Source organism: Poecilia latipinna, unplaced genomic scaffold (assembly GCF_001443285.1).
Source record: "Poecilia latipinna isolate Pla-1442-1.1 unplaced genomic scaffold, P_latipinna-1.0 Scaffold954, whole genome shotgun sequence".
In the NCBI taxonomy this organism is placed as follows: Eukaryota; Metazoa; Chordata; class Actinopteri; order Cyprinodontiformes; family Poeciliidae; genus Poecilia; species Poecilia latipinna.
Window position 1 is genome coordinate 91,785 of NW_015113570.1, and position 19,595 is coordinate 111,379.

The 19,595-nt window shown below is 38.8% G+C and overlaps 1 protein-coding gene and 1 long non-coding RNA gene across 3 annotated transcripts; one reads left to right on the plus strand and one right to left on the minus strand.

Moving 5' to 3' along the window:
- Positions 1-1,051: 1,051 nt before the first annotated feature.
- Positions 1,052-19,211, minus strand: pnoca (prepronociceptin a). Of its 2 annotated transcripts, none has more exons than XM_015049640.1 (3): positions 19,110-19,211; positions 4,605-4,738; positions 1,052-2,733 (listed from the first exon to the last, which is right to left on the minus strand). In XM_015049640.1, the coding sequence occupies exons 2-3, from the start codon at positions 4,722-4,724 to the stop codon at positions 2,116-2,118; spliced, it is 738 nt and encodes a 245-aa protein (XP_014905126.1). In that variant the 5' UTR covers positions 4,725-4,738; positions 19,110-19,211; the 3' UTR covers positions 1,052-2,115. The 2 variants fall into 2 exon arrangements, with proteins under 2 accessions (XP_014905126.1, XP_014905125.1); XM_015049639.1 differs by having other exon boundaries at positions 4,605-4,735; positions 19,110-19,171.
- Positions 4,682-7,838, plus strand: LOC106958000 (uncharacterized). Its single transcript, XR_001427074.1, has 2 exons — positions 4,682-4,770; positions 7,635-7,838. It is a non-coding gene; the product is annotated as an uncharacterized LOC106958000 (long non-coding RNA).
- Positions 19,212-19,595: the final 384 nt, after the last annotated feature.

Here is a 19,595-nt window from a genome sequence, read left to right on the forward strand (position 1 = left end):
ATAAAATAGCCCAGGATATTCTGCAGAACAGGCCCACTATCTGATTGTGTAATTTACAGTCACCAACAAACTTATCCTGAGATCCACCTTTCTAACAACATGACACATTTTGAAGGCTGTAATAAGAAACCATGGTGCTTTGTTTAAGCTCCTCAAACTCTTTTTAATATAAATTAACTTTCATCTGTTGTGATCAAACTATATATTCTCTATTCAGCACATTAGTGGCATATTTACAACTAGATACAGGGTGAGGGTGTTCACTTTGGGATGTTACATTGTTAACATATTGTTATATGAAGCCATTATAACGGCATTTTGCTGCACCGTCGTAATCATCTGCTGTGAGAGTCTTCATTTTGTTATTCTTAATTTGTGTCTTTTGTTTTTATTCATTGCACATTTTGTGATAAAATGTGAAAACTGTTTTGAAGGGAAAAATGGATTTCCAAAATACACTCACAAAACTTGGCACAAAACTTTAGGAAAGTGACATTCTTGAGATAATCATATCTCAAGTGAAATTTGTAGAGTGATATAAATGAAAGTGTTTTTCATCCTTACTCTAGCGTGTCTCCCTTCCTCCATTTACTGTGAAAAAATGAACTAAAATTCAAACAAAATTTGAAAACACTCAGTACTGACAGTATTTTGTGTGTCAATGCTGACACACCAAAACTGTATTACTCTGGTATGAATTGCAGTGTCCTGTTTTAATATTATATTTGGTACTATTTTCTCATATTTGAAATGGGTAAATGAAAATCTGATGGTGTTGGATCATTCAGAGACTGATTTCCTGATGCTAACTGTGTGAGTAAAGAATAACAATCCTAGTTTTCAATCGTTTATCATTTGTACCTTTTCTAAGAAACCAATAAGTGCTTATTCCATTTTAAAATGTATAAAGAAATACCAAATGAAGACAGTATTAAAAAAAAAGTTAGAAATTCATCCTCCCTAAAATGACTTGAAAACACAACAAAAAATTCAAATAGCACCATAATAAGCAATAATGACTCTTAAGAACAAAATACTTCCAAGACGCAGACTGCATGACAAGCCACGAAGGAAATAGTAAACTATATTTATTGGCATGTTTCAATTCAGTTATTTACAAGACAAAACATTTTACATCTGTAACAGTTCAGAGACAATTTTTTACACACAAGTATTCAAACACAACAAGCTATCAAAGCTTATGCTCAGCTGTGCACAACATAATCAAGACTGATTACTGTCATAAAGTCTGAATGAATGCTGCATGCTGTCTGGAGTTGTTCAAGTTAAATGACTTTAATATATCTGTATCGGGAGTATGATGTAGGAGATACTGACCAGCAAAACGTAAATGCATTTTAGTTTATTCAACATAAATCACACACAGATACAGTGGTGCTTAAGTGTTTATCATCAAAAGAGTAGAACATGAAAAACAGAGGAAGGAACAAAAAAACAGACATTACAATTCATATTGGACTGCTATAAGTATTTGTCCACTAGATGGCGACACACGAAAACGAAAGTGCTCAAATTTTCATCCGTAAAAAGGCCCGAAGCAGACTAAATGTAAACAAAAATGAGCGGTATTTTTGCAAGGAACCACAGAATTTTTCAAAGAGCAAGGATTTTAGATTTAGTTTCTTTGAGAATCTCAAGAGGGCATTAGCTTTATAAGGTTCCAGCACACTTCCATGTCACTTTTCAGATTTCCCTGTCCTTCCTTAAAGTATGAAATGGATACAACAGAACAAATGAGGGGAAAATGAAATACTTTATTATTCATAGTTTTCTTTTATGTTCATAACTTGGAAAATGTTTAAATACAATTCCACTTTTCGAATCCTTCTTTACGATTTTTTAAGACATGGAAAGTAACTTCTAACGTAATTTAGTTTCCTTCCATTGTAAGAAGGATTCCTGTTTAGGAAAATACACATAAAAGGCTATTCATACAACCAGAAGCTGTGATGGGGTTTATCTATTTTCATGTACTTAATCAAATTGTGTGACTGTAATGTTGCCAGATTAACTGTGAAATGTTCTCTGCTCTAATAGAAGACAACTGAAAACACATCTGGTATGTCTGTCATGGCCTTAAGGAGGCGCGCTCCCTCACACCTCGTTCTGCTGAGTGAGCTCTCCTGAGTCGCTGTTGAACTCGGTGGACCGGGTGCTCATGCCCAGGTACTGCTTCAGGAACTCGCTGAAGCGTTTCTGGTTGTTCCACTTGCGGGCCGACTTCCGAACCCCGATGAAGCCCCCGTACCTCTTCTGGTACGACCTTCCCGGAGAGACCAACTTCCGGTAGCCATGCCTCCCTTTGACGAAGCCGCCGAACCTCTTGGCGACGCTCAGCTCCGGGTCGTCCTGCCCTCTCGCTGCCTCGCCGGTGTCCTCCCCTTCCTGCCCTGCCTCTTCCTCCTCGTCGTACTCGTTGGCGAGCGACAGGGCGTCCTGGGAGCCATAGAGGGAGCTCAGCGGGCTGCTCTGGCTGACCAGACCCCTGTCGTTCAGGTCGAGTGCGCGGGTCACGTGGTTGAATCTCTGCAAAGCCATGGGGAGGAATAGACCCCCATCCATTTGCTCCTCTTCCTCAGGAAGTAGGACATCAGCTTCCTCTTGGGATCTTCTTCTGATGGTGCCATCGGGGGAAGAAGAAGGTAGCGCTTTACGGCAGATGTCCCAGGAGGAGGACAGAGAGGCGCTGCTTTTGCATCCAATCAAACACACCTGTTGGAGATAGAGACAAGAGATCATCCTCTTCCTTTGATGAGCCGAGTTAAGAGGAATAAGACGAATTAATCATTGAAGGTCCATATAACAAGTCACTGCAAAGCAGCATTAAATGACGAGTTGTTCTGTGAAGTGGAAGGAAAATGGTTTTCAAAATTGCTTTCATACGAATAACTGAAAAGTAGGCCTCGATTTAACTGATTTTATGAAATCGGCGAATAGCCAATACTTATATGGGAAAACGATCTTATCCACCGATTTTTATCTGAAAATCAGCCTCTGTCCCTTCTTGCTCTGTAATGAGAGATGGCTGACTGACAGCCCAGCCCACCAGGTCACAGCAGCAACATACCTGCCAAGTTTTGGACTTGGCAATAAGGGAAATGTCGTCTTCTGGTGCTTCTGTCAAAGAGGATCGGGGAGACTAAGGTAAGGGATATTCTGCTGTAAGAGCGGGGAGGTGGAGCAATTAACATGAGAGCCGGGGAGGCACAATATGGGATATGCATAGAAAAATAATAATATGGGAGCAAGGAGGGAGAGGGGGGTAAAAAACGATAGTTTCTGACCAAAATGGGAGACTTGACCGGTATAATCGGCAAGTGTGCTGTAACTGTAGTCACCCCTCTGTTACCGACTTAACTACTTTCTATATTTAGAAACTTTTCAGACGAAAAAAAATCAGTATCGGCAAAAGTCGGAATCGGCAGGTTAGGCTTTTTAAAGATTGGTTATTGGGCAGAAAATTGCAATTGGTGCACTCCTACAAAAAAAGTTATCAAGTTAAATTGATCAAGTTTTCAAATATAATGAATGCCAAAACAAATAATAGTTAATCTACTCAAGTTTTCACAGCAGCTTTGCAGGGACACAGAGACATAGCCTTCAGAGATCAGCTCACATGAACATCCATGGATCAGTACTAAAACAGTGATCCGCTGCTGGAAGTTTAAAACTCCTCTAATATGGCAAGCATGTCTAGAGAAAAGACTTTTAAAAACGTTTTTGGAGAAACATAGACCAAAGTAAAAACACTGTGGAGAAATGTTATACTTCTGAGGCAGGGAACAACCTGCCCTGTCGTTGCTTTAGTTAATCAAAAAAGACGACACAAAAAACTGAACAGAGCTTCTGCTATGAACCAGATCCATGTTTACACTATAAAAAAAAAGTCAAATTAACTTCACAGCCGAATCCAAGCTAAATTTCTTGTCTACGGTTATGATGTACATGAACATAGTAACACTTTCAAATTAAATAATTATTTATAAGAGAATGGTAAATTACTAGGACAATTTTATTGTCCTAGTAAAGGCAATGAAAGCGTTGTCCTGCTGTAATGGGCCATAAATGATCCCGTGATCCCGGCGTCAAACACTAATAGATCAGAGCTTAACGTTTTTTAAACGGTCAAAATTTAAACGTCTTCTGGTGTGCCACCTACAAAGACTCTTCTGAAACGCAGACATGTCTTTATCCAGACAGAAACCACCAGCAGGCACAGAGGGAAGAAACACACATTTGTCCCCGGGAATCAATTAGCCTCAACAAATTAAAACTCAAATGCCAAAAGGATAATTCGTTGAGTCAGGCTGGGAGTGCAGAATAAATACGAGATGCTGGGGTGAAGAGTTTCAAATTGGAAGGAGATACTAGGTTTCGCACGAGTTCATTCGTGTTAAGTGGCATTCAATTCTCTACAAGTAAAATGTCTGCAACCAACATTATGTTGAAAGATGCTTCTTGGACTTTGAACAGAGCTTTCAGAATGATAACACCCAGTGACTGAGACTGAAACTGTGTGTGTGTGTGTGTGTGTGTGTGTGTGTGTGTGTGTGTGTGTGTGTGTGTGTGTGTGTTTGTCTTACCACAGTGTTGAAACTGAGCTGTTTAGGCAGGATTTTGCTGCAGGACAGGCAGTCAGTCTGGCAGTCACTCTGTCCTGGATCGCACAGACAGAGAAGCAGCAGAGCCACTACGGTCCTCATGGTCCCACCGTCTGCTGCGTGACGCAGGGCAGAGAGGAAGCACAAGGTCAGTGTCATCATTTATCCACGACGGCACATTAGGGGGAAAAAAACAAAAGAAGTAGTAAATGAATGTCCTCCCCCCCCCAAAAAAAATTCTTAAAATTACAGATTAATTGCAGAAATTTTCAAAAAAAAAATATGGAAATTTCTGATTTTGATAAGTGGAAAATTTGTGAGAAAAATGCTGACATTTTTGGATTAATCTTAAAAATATTTGAGAAAAAATTTGGAAATTTCTGAGTTTCTAAAGTTGAAAATTTACAACAACAAAAAAACTGAAATTTTGAGATACATTTCAGAAATCTTGTAGAAAAAATACGAAAATTCCTGAGTTTAAGGAGTGGAAAATTTCCTTGGAAAAAAAAAAAGAAAACGCAGAAATTTTGAGATTAATCTCAGACATTTTCTGGGGGGAAAAAAGAGAACATTTAAAAAGTTGAAAACTTTTTACTTAATTGAAAACTTTTTACTTTTGGAAATTTTCCACTTTTGAATGTCAAAAACGTTGTTTATACATTTCTTTTAGATTAACCTCAAAATTTTGGATTCTTTTCTAGAAAATTTTCAAGTTTTTAAACTCAGAAATCTGTACTGTCACAATAAATCAAAAGAACCCAGCACATAACCACGAAGTGAACCTAAACAAAAAATCCAGTATTGTTACATTTTTGCAAAATAAAACCTGAAAAGTGAGCATAACATACACAAATATTCCTAAATAAAATACAGTGCAACCATCTGCCTTCAGAAATCATCTTTAAAGTGATACTGGTCAACATATATAAATATACATTCATTGTGACATTTGTGTGTGTAATATTCCTAATGCAAAGGACTGGAGCATAATAATTGTTGGCTAAGATATTTCTAAGCCTTATGAACTTGCATATTACATGCTAAAGTAATTTTTGACCAATACGTCAGCCTAATGGTAGCTTTGCATTGGACACAAATGACACTCATCAAAATGCATTTTTATGAGTTATAACAGTCCAGTCAATGCACAGCTCCAAATACATTTGAGAATATGTGGCAAGGCTTGAAAAATTACTGTCAACAAAATTTCAAACAGGACCCCAAAAGGTCTTGTTAATGTAACTGGAAACTTTTCATAGTTTTTGAAATTTGAGTTGATTTATTTTTTTTGTAATTTTTAAACATTAACAAAAAAACAACATGACTCAATTTCCTTCTGTTGTTAATCTCATTTATGCTTTTTAATTAAACCCCCATCCTAACTATATGAGCATTATAAGGGAAATTAGGACACAATGCAAGCCACCGGAAGACGACATTTCCCATATTGTCACCAAAATACAAAGCTGAGTGTAATGCTAAGTTTCTCAAATAGCAATCTGCAATTCATAGTCTGACTGCATTCTTATAGTGGGAGATTTTAAAATTAATTTAGTTAAATAATAGAAGAATAAGTCATGTTGGAAGAAGGTAACATAAGTTGGATAACAGAAAGGAAATGCAGGTACATTATGACATGTTTTAAAGAAAGTCTCAGAATTTTAAGGTAAAAAGAACAAGGAAGTCACATTTCTCTGAAATTGTCAATAAAAATAGTCATAATGTCCAAATATTGTTTGCTATTATTAGCAGGCTCAGTAATGTCTGCACCGTTTGTGCCTCTTGACCTTTTATCCACAAAGTCCTGTAATGGCTTTGCAGAGTTTTCAAACAGCAATATTCATACCAAATAAAAAAAGGTCCAACATTGCTAAACTGTTTGTCTTTATAAACTCTGGAGTATTTAGGGATCTGGATGTTTAATTAAATGAATTATGCATTTCTAATTGAATCTGCTAATGTCATGAAATTCTTAACTGTAGCCTTGATATGGATCCTTCAAGTGTTTTTCAGAAACATCCTCAACTCCGTTCCACCTGAAACAGTTCAGATGGTAGTTTCTTCTCTCTCCTGGTTTTGTCCTTAAAACCTCAGGGATCATTTTAAAGAAACCTAATCTGGTTTCACTACTAATCACTACTCAATAACTGTGACTAGATATCTAACCCAACATTTCTGGCAAAGATAATTAAAATGGCAGCTTGTCAACAGGCTTAATTTTTTTTTATTTGGAAAAAAAAAGAATAATTTTTAGGTTTTTGATGGGTAAGAGTTATGAATGACATACATTTTAAAATTAATGCATAAAAACACTTCTGTCTTGGTTTCACTGGTACAGTTTATCATTGCATCCTGATTGACATTTTGGAATGGATTGTCTGTGACTGTGCTAAACTGCGTCAGATCTTATTTGACAAACTGGAGCTACTTTGTGTCACTTGGTCATTATAAATCAGAGCAAACAAAGATCAGACGTGGTGTACCACGAGGCTCCATTCTCAGGCTCCAATTTATTCTACTACCACATGACACCGCTAGCTCAGGTTCTGGAGCATTACAACACCTCCAAAGTGTTCAAGGATGCTGCTAGCAAATTGGGTCTCCAAAGCATTTGTTCAAAGCGGCATATTGCCGCTTCAGTAGTGAACAACTGCATGTAAATCAATGCTTTGCTATAGAATTTTTTTTCTGTCTACAACAGTAAAATAATTTTGATGCTAAATTTTTGGTTTGGTTGTATTTCGGAGAGCGTTTCCACCATTTGCTGGACTCTGGGCAGGCAGGTTTAAACCCAAACGTCAAATGTTACATCATACTGGTGCGACAATGGTAGTATCTCTTGTGCTTGTCACAAGCAGTGAAAGTGTGGGATGCTTTTATAATAGAAACAGACATAATAGCATGCTCTGCTGCTCAGTGGAAACAAGGCAAAAGTGTCCCTTGTAGTCACTAAGACCACCACTTTACTGCATTTAACTGGGTTTATTTAGTATTTTTTATGTTGCTTTTCAGAGAAGAACGAGAAACAAACGATGGCAGAAGAAGAACTCAGATTGAGGGACAGAGGATGAGACGATGAGCACAGCGACTAGAAGGAGACGCCTTGAAAAAAAGGCTGACCTTTTTCTCATAGGAGCAGTCCCCGTCTGGCGAGTCTGACGTCAGAAACACAAGCAGAGTTTTCGTCTCATTAAACAAACTCGTTAACTCCTTTAATTGATGCCTCAATTAATGCCTCTGGCACCAAACTGAGTCAATGTTTCTTGCTGACAAACACACTCAACTCGCACCCGCAAAGCGCAGGAAACACCCACGCACAGTGTTCATATATTTAGCACAACAAATATAAACATCGACTTGTGAATTTCTGCCCCCGACCACAGAACACCGAAACACTGAGGGGACACTCTGTGAAAAAGGGACGGCTGAAAGTAAATTTGTCCTCTGTCAAATATGTTGACAATGTTTAAAGAAGTTAACAAGACTAATTAAAAAAAAAAAGATAAAAGTTTTAATTAAAAAAGTTCATTTTTGATCCTGACTTGCTCACACTGACGTAACAACGCTAAATTAATTAATGTTAATGCAAGAGAGTTACATTTCTGCAGTCTGATAACGACAAGGTGTTTGACAGGGAAGGACAAAAGAAAGGTTGAGCTGATATGAGGAGAAATGAAGAGGCGGGAGGTAATTGACACGAGGTGTCGCATACAGGCAAACAGCCTGGGGGTGTGTCCTCTGGGAGGGACAACACATCTCCTCCTGTACCCGTCTCGTAAGGACTGAGTCACCTGTTAAAACCGAGGGTCACCTCTGTGCTTTTGTAGTTTTATACTTAAAAACGCATCTGGATTTCTTTGTGCAGCTGTTTTTGTGTTTGAATAGACAAGGATGTGAAAAATAAGATGGATTTTATCTGAGAGGTCAAGTCAAAGTACAGCAGACTTGTTAAGTGGAAGGAAAACGACACGTCTTTGCAGAACAGCTCAGTAAGATTGGACGGAAAAATGGAAAGGTGAAAAGTGAGGTCGTGTCGGAACATCTAGAGGTTTAAGTTTCTATCCAAGCTCATACACGTTAGATGGAGAAGTTGTGCGAACGTCAGTTTTCAAGTGTGATAACGCCAAATTAACAATTATTCTGATAAGTGAGTACAGATACTGATACCGATTCTTTTTCTTATTTAAGTTTGATATATCATCAAACCTTTGGCCAATAGGTGTTTTTGTAGTTTTTCTTTGATTTATTTGGTTAAAACCTAAGATGGAATCTGGATAAAGTGTATATTTGTCCACAGAAGTATACTTTGATAACCTATTAACGCGATACGTAGAAATAACAGAAAAACAAAACAGTTGCGTGCGTTTTTACAAATCAAATCAAAATCTCTTTTGAGGGAGGGTTGGGAAACTACGATAAAAAAATAAAGCATCTGCTGAAAGTATCGATCTTACCAAGCTAGTATCGATACTTACTGATACCGACTTGATACTGATATTATCGAAATTTTGGACCGATTCGCCCACCTCTACTGCTTTGATTTAAACTGTTTCATTGCAACTCTTTTATTATTACACACATTATAATTGCTACTGATGAGATTTATGAAGGCAACTGGTTGCTTTGAATTTTACTTTAAGTTTACGGAATGGATTTTTTAAAATTTCATTTCACTTCACAAGTTTGTCTCAGTTTGTCACATAAAAGTCAAACTTATGGAAGTCCATGCAAACAATCAGCCATTTCTGGAACACAGTTTTTTTTTATCTCCTTTCTTTTCATGAATAAGAAGTCATCATTGCCATGGTGATATACAGGAATGCATGTCATTCAAGCCTCACCAGGTTGAGTTTTAAAACAGGGCGGGATTCCCAACAACATGGCTGTCGCCTTCCTCTTCAGTCTGTGAAGTCCTCTCTTGTTAAGAGCAGACCTCTCAACAAATCTACAGAAGGGGTCAACTACTGAGGCCTATTAGGTTCTCATGAGAGCCCTTGAAACTCAATTATTCTGCTTTCAATTTGCTAATTAGCCACTCAATAAACAAGGTAATTAAGTCATTGCAGTGAGGCCTGCACAGTCAGCGTTGGTGCCGAGCTTACAGAACAATGAATAAAAACAAAAAAAAACAGCCTGGAAGAACTTCCACGATTCTTTTACTCATATTCGGCCAACATAAAGTGTCACATGATTGTTATGTGGAAGGAAAATAAAATGTGGTTTGTGGGTGTGGGCGATTGAGACTCATTTCATCGCAATATTTTGTGGCGCTATTGCGATAACGATAAAGATTATGATAAAAACAAACAAATACTTTTTTTTTTTTAGGTAATAAATAGTTTTGCAATTCTTTTCAGAGAATTTAATACCTGAAAAACTGCGACAGACTGGCGACCTGTCCAGGGTGACCCCGCCTCTCGCCCGGAACGTTAGCTGGAGATAGACACCAGCAACCCTCCCGACCCCACTGAGGGACAAGGGTGTAAAGAAAATGGATGGATGGATGGATGGATGGATGGATGGATGGATGGATGGGTGGATGGATGGATGGATGGATGGATGGATGGATGGAAGATAATACCATCCATCGTGGAAGATAATACCTGAAAAAGACTTGAAACTGGACAGAGGCTGACCGACAGCAGGACAAAAGGTGACTCTACAAGAGGAACGGATGACAACTTTAGCCTCTGCTCTGTCCCGTTTAAATCTGAAAGTCTGGTATAATTTTCCTTTCATTTCAAAATGCGTCACATTTTGAGAAAATAAGAGAAAGTCCAAGGTGTTTAAATAATTTTGGAAATGACTGTACTACCATCCATGCTATTAAATTCATAACCAAGGTATTTTACTTTGAGACATAAAGTGCAACAAAAAAAAATCTAGTCCCTGCTCAAGCTGCTGAAGCAGCTAAAAAACAAGCTGCTCCTGTCAAACCTGAATAAGTACAGTTAACGTTAAAGAAGTCCTGCTCTGGTTTCCTCCCCGCTCACTTGATCCAAACAGACACAAACACACATAAAGTACGAGCCTCACAAATCCTCCCAATGTCTCACGCTGATTTAGCAACAGTTTCCACCATTTTTCCCCTCCATTATTGCCAATTTCTCATCAAGAAATGGGAAACATAAAATAAATTACTTCCGGCCCAGAGCGCGACTTAAAGCCGGATTATTCACGCACGGCTGAGCAGAGAAATGTCGTGAATCTGTTCCAAGAAGTGTGTTTTTTTTTCCTTGGCGCTTTACGGTAGGATTGCAGTTTATCGTATGACTTGTATAAGAACCACAACACTTAACGTCACTGCACCTGAACTGTCTCTCTGCTCAACTGAAGCTTAACTCATTTTTGCCCAAACCAGAGTCTCTAAGTGATTTACTGATTGATTACAGAGTCTGCAGACGGGTGACGACAAAACACACAACAGAGATATCAACAGATTTTACATCTAGGAAAGCAGACTGAAAGTCAGCAGATAAGTTTCTAATCTGACAATTACCTTATTTTAAAGGGGCAGTATTATGTAAAATTGACTTTTTTTATCTTTACATCATGTTATAATGTTTTTTCCCTCAACAAAAACACATCTGGAGTGTTGCTTTGATTCAGAAATCCTTTAATCTCCCATGGCAACCATTCAGCTGTGCATAACACCTGGGTGGACCTAGCTCCGCCTTTGAGACGCAGCTGCTCCTCTGAGCTGTAGTTTCCAAGCTTCCGCCTCAGAGCGGCCCTTCCACAACTCCCCCTCTCAGCTCCTTCAGACTAGCCAGCAGCAATTAGCAAACACCTGTTTGAACAACACACCTTCTCAGTGAAACGCTAGTAAAAACATTATTAAAGGGTTAATAGCGGAGCCATGTTGTGATGACTTCCTGAAGGCGGAGCTTCAGAAAGATCAAGAATTTCTTAAAGAGACAGAGCCCCAATTTCAAGGCGTTAAATTACAAAGCCAGATTTCTTTTAAGTCGTACTTGATATACGTAGAATTTTTAAGAGAACTGAAAGTAGCATTGTTACTTGATTGTGGTAGAAAACGGCACTACGTAGCATAGAAAACACATACTACTGCCCCTTTAAAATGAACTCTTTTTAGTCTGCAAAGTGGAAATAACGTGTTGAAAAAAGAAAAAACATCTGTTATTTAGCAGACTCCTGAAGTCTGTATTGTCGCTTGATGAGCAACTCTGACAGGCCTTCTGCTGGCAGCCGTCTGTTAGAAAAAATCACTTTGAGCGACAGCTCCTCTCCAGCCCCCTCAAAGTACATGCAGCTCTTTGTTGTGAAATTGATGTCTACCTGGTAAAATCACATACAGCTCACTCACTTGACACATTTCAAAAATAGGGATCTGTTCCGTCAGCCACAAAAGGGGGAGATCTATGTGAAGATTTTCTGCAAACATATTCCTCGGACATGTTTAGACATGTTCTGATTTGATACTCTGTTTTTGCCAGGAGTCCATCAGTTAATGCTCCTTAACTTTCGTTCATTCATTTCTACATTTTCCTGTCAAATGTCTGGTGGCATCCTGAAATGTTGTTTATGGTGAGACAGAATATTTCATAACATTCCTGAAGTAATAACCTAGGTCACTTTTATTTTTTTAGATTGTGTAACTTTGTGGAGCATTTTGTTATTATCCAAGCAGAATGTCACAATTTGGGCCCAAAGCAGTAGAAAGACAACAATAGTCTCATCTTGAGGAGACTATTGAGAGGAAAATAAAACCTTGGAGGTTTAGAAGGAAACATGAAAGAAACAGAGAGCACAGAGGCACATGAGGAGGATTATCCAGTTAAACATCTAGATAATAACAACAGGACCTGGAGTGGAACAGCCTGATTCAATGAGTATTCAGATGGTGGTGAGATACTTACAGAGACCAGTACCAGATGAGACCGGCTAGAATGTATTTACTGCAGCCAACAAACCAGAGGAGAAACAAAACAAATAACCGAAACCATACGCTGGATGGGAATGTGGGTCTCAGAAGAAAGTAGAAAAAAAAAATTCCACAAATCAGCCAAATAAAGAAATAACAAAAGAGGAAATAGGAGCTAAGTCTTTGAAAACAAAGTTCAACAGAGCAACCTAAAGGTTGACCTGTTAGTTCAGGAGTTCAGGACTGAGACCCAAAAGTTGCCAGAGAGTCGCCCAAGACTATTGGGCGACTCTCAGACGTTGGTCAGACCAACTGGACATCAGATGGATGGCCAGGACGACGAGGCCCAGTCCACTTTTAGAGCATTACCTGCTCTAAAAGGTAATGCTTTACCCGTTGAAACATTCATTGGGAACTTGAAGACCAGGTTGGCCTGGAGGCAACAGAGATGGTTTCTCTGGACAGGATGATTCTGACCGTGAAGTGGCACAGGACACGATGTTGACAAACTTGACGACTAAGTCTCTGGAATCTCCATACATTTTAAAGAAAAAAAATTCAGAGGGTTTTTTTAAATGCATTCATTACCTTTGCAAAATGATAAAATCCCAATTTGTTCTGGTACAAATATTAAGGATGCTACGTAGATGAAGCCAAATCATTGAAAATGTGGTGTGATGTAAATAGACTACCTCTGCATATTAAGACTAAATGTTTGCCATTCGGATATCAAAAAGCAATGTGTGACGATACTATCATTGTTGATAAAAAATATTTAAAGACTTTAAGGTAAATCTCTTGGATTAGTCATTATAAACCCATTATAAACCCAGGGATGTCTAAAAGAAGCATACATTAAAAAATAAGTCATTCACTTGTATAAAACAAGACTACTCAGTAAAGTTATTTTTGAACATAATTGTAAATGGTTTTCTGTTGGTTTTTTTATTTTTTTATTTTCAGATATTTTGATCGGTAGTCTTGATTGATGAGTAGTTACATTATTAAAAGCATTTTGCTTCTGCTGAAGTCAGTTCAATCACTATATGATTCATAACCATATCATCAATAATGATATGTTTTGTTTTGGGGTTTTTTTTGTAAAATGACAAAATAAAATTATTGAGTACAAATTAAATGCACCCTACACTTTTCCAAATTTCATTTTCAGGAAAAAAAAAATTTAATCAATGTAACTTTGACCTTTCATTTTACATTCATGCACCACTTGGAGTTGATCTGCCAGACAAAATCCCAACACAGTGCATTGAAGTGAAATAATTGAAACTATATAGATACACCATAATTAGATAGATAATATAACCAAACACATCCTCTGGTTTGGTCTCCAGATTACCAACATTAGCCATGAACAAATAAAGGAGCCTGGAGAAAGATCTGCGACTTTCAGCTCCAACATCCTCCTGTGCCAAGGATCGGCTCCTTATTAGTGTTGAATCACAGGGGACAAGAGGAGCACAAAGAGCGGGCAGCAAACAGACATAAAGGAAGGAGCTGTGCAGTCTGTGCACCACAAATAAATGTAGTTGGGCCCTGCTGCGTTGGGAACATTGTATCCATGGATTAACTCCACACGTTCAAACCCAATTTAGCAGAACTGGCAGCGCTGAGTGAGCCGACTCTATGGGGTGTGTCCCCTGGTTTTCTACTCTTTGCCCTCTTTTCGTTTTCCCTATAAAGCTTGTGGGTGAAAATGTTTAGAGGGGGTTAGGGAAGTATATTCATGAAGCTAATGGGGTGTGGCTTGGAGCCAACAAAGATACTAAAAAGAGGAGAAGGATTAAGAGAGATTTTTTAAGGGGCATGAGATACACGAGACATGGTGTTGAGGCAAAGTGTTCCAGATACGGTAAAGGACATATTTCTTAATCTCTCTATAAATAAATGTAAATCTTAAAGCAATATTGCCTTAAAATGTGAGAAAAAAAGGCAAATTTCTGCTTCACCTATTGGGCTAAAATGATCCAACCTCCTTGTAAATATGCGAGGGAAACAGGAACGTCTTTGTTTCTCTCAAGGTGAAGTGAAAATTGAAGCCCCGGGGTAAACACAGAAGCAATAATTTAATTATTCCCATCTTAAAGATTGCTATTGACAGAGGAAGGATGGCAGCATTCACATCTACTTAATGACTTCCACACATACCTGCCTGGGGGGGAAAGAAACATCAAGAGTTACATCATAAGTTTGGTCAATTGGTACCGTCTGCTATCTGTGTCAGGGCTGCCTCCAGAAAGCTTTGATAAACTTTGGGTTGTACATTAAAACAACTAAAGGCCATATCATAATGTTTGCTGTAATGCTAAATGTCCAGTTGGGTGGAAGAAGAAGGAACACAGCAGACAGCTTAGGGAGAAAGGTCGTGGGACGAGTTGACGGGGTTTTTGTAAGAAAGGACGGTTCAATCCATCTTCAAGAAATTCGATAGAGGATACCTACCAAGACACGACTCACCACATACCAGTAAACCCCATATTAATCAGAGAAACAAACAAAAGGGCCAAGGTAACCATGTCGAAGCTGCAGAGATTCTCAACTCAAGCGGGGTAAGTCAGGACAATCTGGCTGTTTATGGAAACATGAAAAGATCCATAAGAAGCCATTTTTCAAGCCATGTAGTAGATATAGCCAATACGTGAAAGACGGTGCACAGATGATACACTAACAATAGATATCTCCTTGAACACATCTATCCTCATGGTGGAACACTGTGGTGTTGGTAGAGCCATGCCGGGGGATGACTGTAGCTTAGTCAGGCAAAGTTGGACAAAGTTGATGGAATAATAGATGGCACTAAACACAGATTCAACCACGGAGAACTAAGGGCTCTTACATGCGAAGCTGAACAGTCAACACCTTTCACCTTTTTGTGCACCACCCTTTTCTACACAGTCTCCTTCATCGGCAACAACTTTGCAATTTCTTTCCAGGAGCTGCTAGCCATTTGACTGGCCCTGTAGGTATTTTGTGAAGAATCGTACAAATGTACCTCATTTCTCACTGTGCCTGACAGTAGAAGTAGTCTTGTGGAAGCAAAAATATCAGCACTGCTGTCCGAGTAAAATGCACCCACAAGCGTCCAATCACACAACACACCTCACAGAGCTCTGTGCAAAAAATGTTTGACCCACACCTGGTGTCAAGAAGGACCAGGTCTTCTTAAATACTGGAGGTTTGTAGCTGTAAAATAGAACAGTCAGAGTCTCTGCACTGCACATCTATCTCTTTCATTTAATCTTCCAAAGGGGAAGGGGAATAAATGCTTTGTATTCATCCGAGTTTCTCTCCAAGTCCTTGGAAAATGCATTGGAGCTTGGGTGTAAACACTGGTGAAGTTCATTATGTGGTGCAGAAAAGTTTCATGTTATGGAGGCTTTTGGTTTGTCAACTAAGTTTAGTTGCAAAAACTTTTGAGGTCATGCCTTGAGACAGCTCATGATGCAGACAATAAACTTCAAAGAGTTTTGCAAAACTGCATTTTCTGACTCATTTCTGGTGTCAGAGGTGTCAGGACACAAAGATCTTAAGATATAGTGAAAGCATAGCAATAAGTCAAGGCTAAAAACCCACCTGTTCAGAGTTGCTTTTGGACCAAAACAAATGGAACATTGACCAACAATATTCGATGTGTATTGACGATTTTAATGATGGCACTTGACAAAATGCAATGTCTGTTACTAGTTTTCACTGTTGTTGATTGAATGATGTGTTTATGATGTTTTTATGATGTTTTACTGTAAAACACTTTGTACTGGCTTGTTGTTGAAATGTGCATCATGAATAAATTTTATTGTTTGAACTTGATACAGCTACTTTAAATCTAGAAAAAAGTTTGTTTAAAGTTGATCTCAACAGCTATTAATAAAACATAAGAACAAAAAAAGAAAGAATTACAGGATGTTTAGGAGTGTAAGGTTGCATGGGTTGGTGCCCATCTCCAGCGGTCACTGGACAGGAGGCGGGGTTCAACCTGGACATGTCACCAGTTCACCAGAGAGCAAGATTCATGCACACTCAAACTCGAACCTACAGGGAATTTCGAGCCACCAGTCAACCATATTTTGAGAATGTGGGAGAGAAGAAGCTCCACATATAAAGACCACAGACCGCAAGGCAACGGTGCCTCCAACTGCTCCACTGTGCAGCTTGCGCATCTTATTTCCATCCATTTGATTTCCTCTCTGTCAGCCAAGCCCCTGAACTGTTCAGGTTCATTAACTACACAGGGATCCACTGAAAACAATGAGCCAGATGTGACCAAATCATCTGTGATCAATAGTGTCTCCCATGGAGCCCTTATAGGGCTTTGAACCTAATGGGTGAACAAATCCTGCTCCATTCCAAACACCTTTTAACATTACAGCGCACAAAGTTAAATGTTGACTCATATCACTTTTGGGTAACAATCCTTACACATTTTTTCTGTTTGTATTTTTTATTTTTTTTTAACCTAATAAGCAGTTTGGCCGGAAATCGTCATTCAAAAACGTAGCAGTCTTCAAGGCACATCCTAAAATAATTGCCTGAAGTGACCATGACAGCATCGTGCCCTCATCAGCAGCCATGATCTCACCCAAGCAACCTTTCATTATTGTCCTACTTGAGCCACAGTGCAACAGCAAATAGCACCTTTTTCTGCGAAACCCCCCCCCCCATCCATCCATCTGTCTGACCGTTCACGGAGTAAACTGCAGCACTAAATCAGACCTTAACGACTATGACTAATCAGAACCCGCAATCTCTGACCTTTTCGTCCTTCTTTGAGATACTTGTGTAAATCGTCACCGCCTTTCCACAAGAATCGGAAACAGGAATTCTTAGCAAAAGATACGATGACGGAGCCCAGGCTGTTATTTGCTCGATTAGAGCCGACATGCTGATTTCATCACGCTGACTTTGTGATATAAGTTATTGTTTTAGCTCTCTGTGGGTCACCGAGGTTCACAGCAGAAAAGGATGAACTACACAAAGCTTGAGTTGTTTTTCTTTTTTCTTTTTTTTTTTGACAAAGTTTAAATAAAAATTCTTAAATTCAACCATTTAAAATTTGAACTGTGTGGGAAAAGGAGTTAAATCCACATGTACATGTAAGTCCATTATCTGCACCGTCAAACCAGCTGGATCTTAAAAAACATAAATTGTATTTTATGCAACGGATCGAAGTTAATAACAGCCTCGCAATCAAATCTACTGCAAGTACAAAAAATAATAATAATAATAAAAAAATTTAAACTGCATAGTGGGGCTGGTTGCCTTGCAGAGGAAATGGAGGAAAATGAAATATTCCTCCTGACTCTCCTGCATCAAATACACCAAAGGCCACATCTGGTTAATCAAGTTAACAATTATAAAGATTCCAAGATGACAAAAGATAGAGACAGAATGAAAAAAGTGGACAGGGCACCAGGAATAGCAGTCATTTTTCCACTGTCACCACATGCTTGCTCAGGAGGAGAGATTGATGTAAAGTTAATGATCTGATGCAATCACCTGGGCTTCCTTAGATACATAACTTTCTACCGCCTGGCTTAAACTCAATTTGCGTTGTTTTCGTAACGAAGATCAAACCGGATTTCGTGTAAGAGGATTTTAATCTCTTCATGTAATTATACTAGACCTGACTGAGCTGGTTGTATCACTTTACATGTCTCAGTATGAACAGGATTGTTGTTTTGTAAAATTCCATGAGTTACAATTGTCATTAATTAGCTCATTAGAAATAAACTGAAAAGAAAAGTGACAAAGCAATCACAATACACAGATAAATAATAATCATTTTTTACTAATTTAGACAGGGAGAGGTAATGGTGTCTGCTGCACACACAGCTCCACCTGTAAATCTAAGCTGTGTTTTTGTCCTTTCACTAATTCATAATCACATTTTGTCATTTTTGTTGTGTGTATTTTGTGCCATTTAGTATTTGGGAACTAACTAGTTCAGATGCATAACAGTTTATTTTTATTTGCTTTTCCTATTTTAAAAAAAAGTATTTTAATGAATTACTGAGAGTCATAAAAGAGACACAATTTCAATTTATTTTGCTTCTTTTCCTTTGTTTTAGCCAGCAAACTCTCAACATTACAACTTCTGATGAAAATAACTCCTGGCAGATATCACAGTCCAGATTTTATTTCGTTAAACAACAAGTAGATAACAGGAGTTTACTTTAACTCATCAGTTGTCAGGGCTGGTAGACAACTGATGAAGCACGACCAGCATGAAGCATCCCGTATCAGACGACATCATTTCCAGGCAACGAAAACTACATCAGCACCCATTTCAGTCAAGATGCCTTCCAGTGAAGGCACCGTTCCTGGAAACCAGTAAAATATCTAAAAAATAAAAATAAAAATAAAAACTACGTGGATTCCTTTTTAACTAGTAAATTAGTAAATAAGAAATTCTTCACTTGAAGCCTCTTGTGTGTCAAAGCTGAAAACGATAAGACGTGTTTTGTAGTTTTTCATGAGCTTCCCAAAGAACCAAAGTGTCAAAAGAAAAAAAAGCTTCTTTAAAGATTTTGGATCAAAGGTCAAAGGTCAGACCACTCCTCCTCTTCCTACCCTGAGGCTCCACTTACCTGTGTGAGATTGTGGAGGTCCTTTCAGATTCCTCAGCTTACGGTCCCGTGCCTCGGTCTCAGCGTGGTTTCTCTGGCTACATGGAGGATGGAGACAGCTGTTCTTATACAGGCCCACCCCTTCATCCTCCTCCTCCTCCTCCCCTTCTCCCTCGTTCCCCCTTTCTGAACTCCCCCCTTCTTCATGAGGGAGGACCAAGATGCAGCCTGGAAGGGCGGAGGTAAAGATGGGGGGGGTTGGTGAAGATGGGGGGAATGAGTGATGTAGGTGGGAGGGAGAGAGGGAGCGTGCAAGGAGGAGTGAAAGTCAGTATGATGACAAAATATTGAAGGATTGAGGGATGGAGGGAGGGAAAGATAAAAGTGCGAGAGCATGGGCGGGCGCGGAATGAGCGTGAAGGAAGACGGGTTTAAAAATAGGGATGTTTTAATTTCTTTTTTTACCCTGTGATCCCCGATGGGAAAAAAATAACAAAACATCATAAA

Excerpts from the sequence above, each read along its gene's own strand:
- pnoca (XM_015049640.1), bottom strand. The coding sequence starts at position 4,724 with ATGAGGACCGTAGTGGCTCTGCTGCTTCTCTGTCTGTGCGATCCAGGA. Across the intron at positions 2,734-4,604 it reads AGCTCAGTTTCAACACTGTG|GTGTGTTTGATTGGATGCAA; the intron begins GTAAGACAAACA and ends TATCTCCAACAG.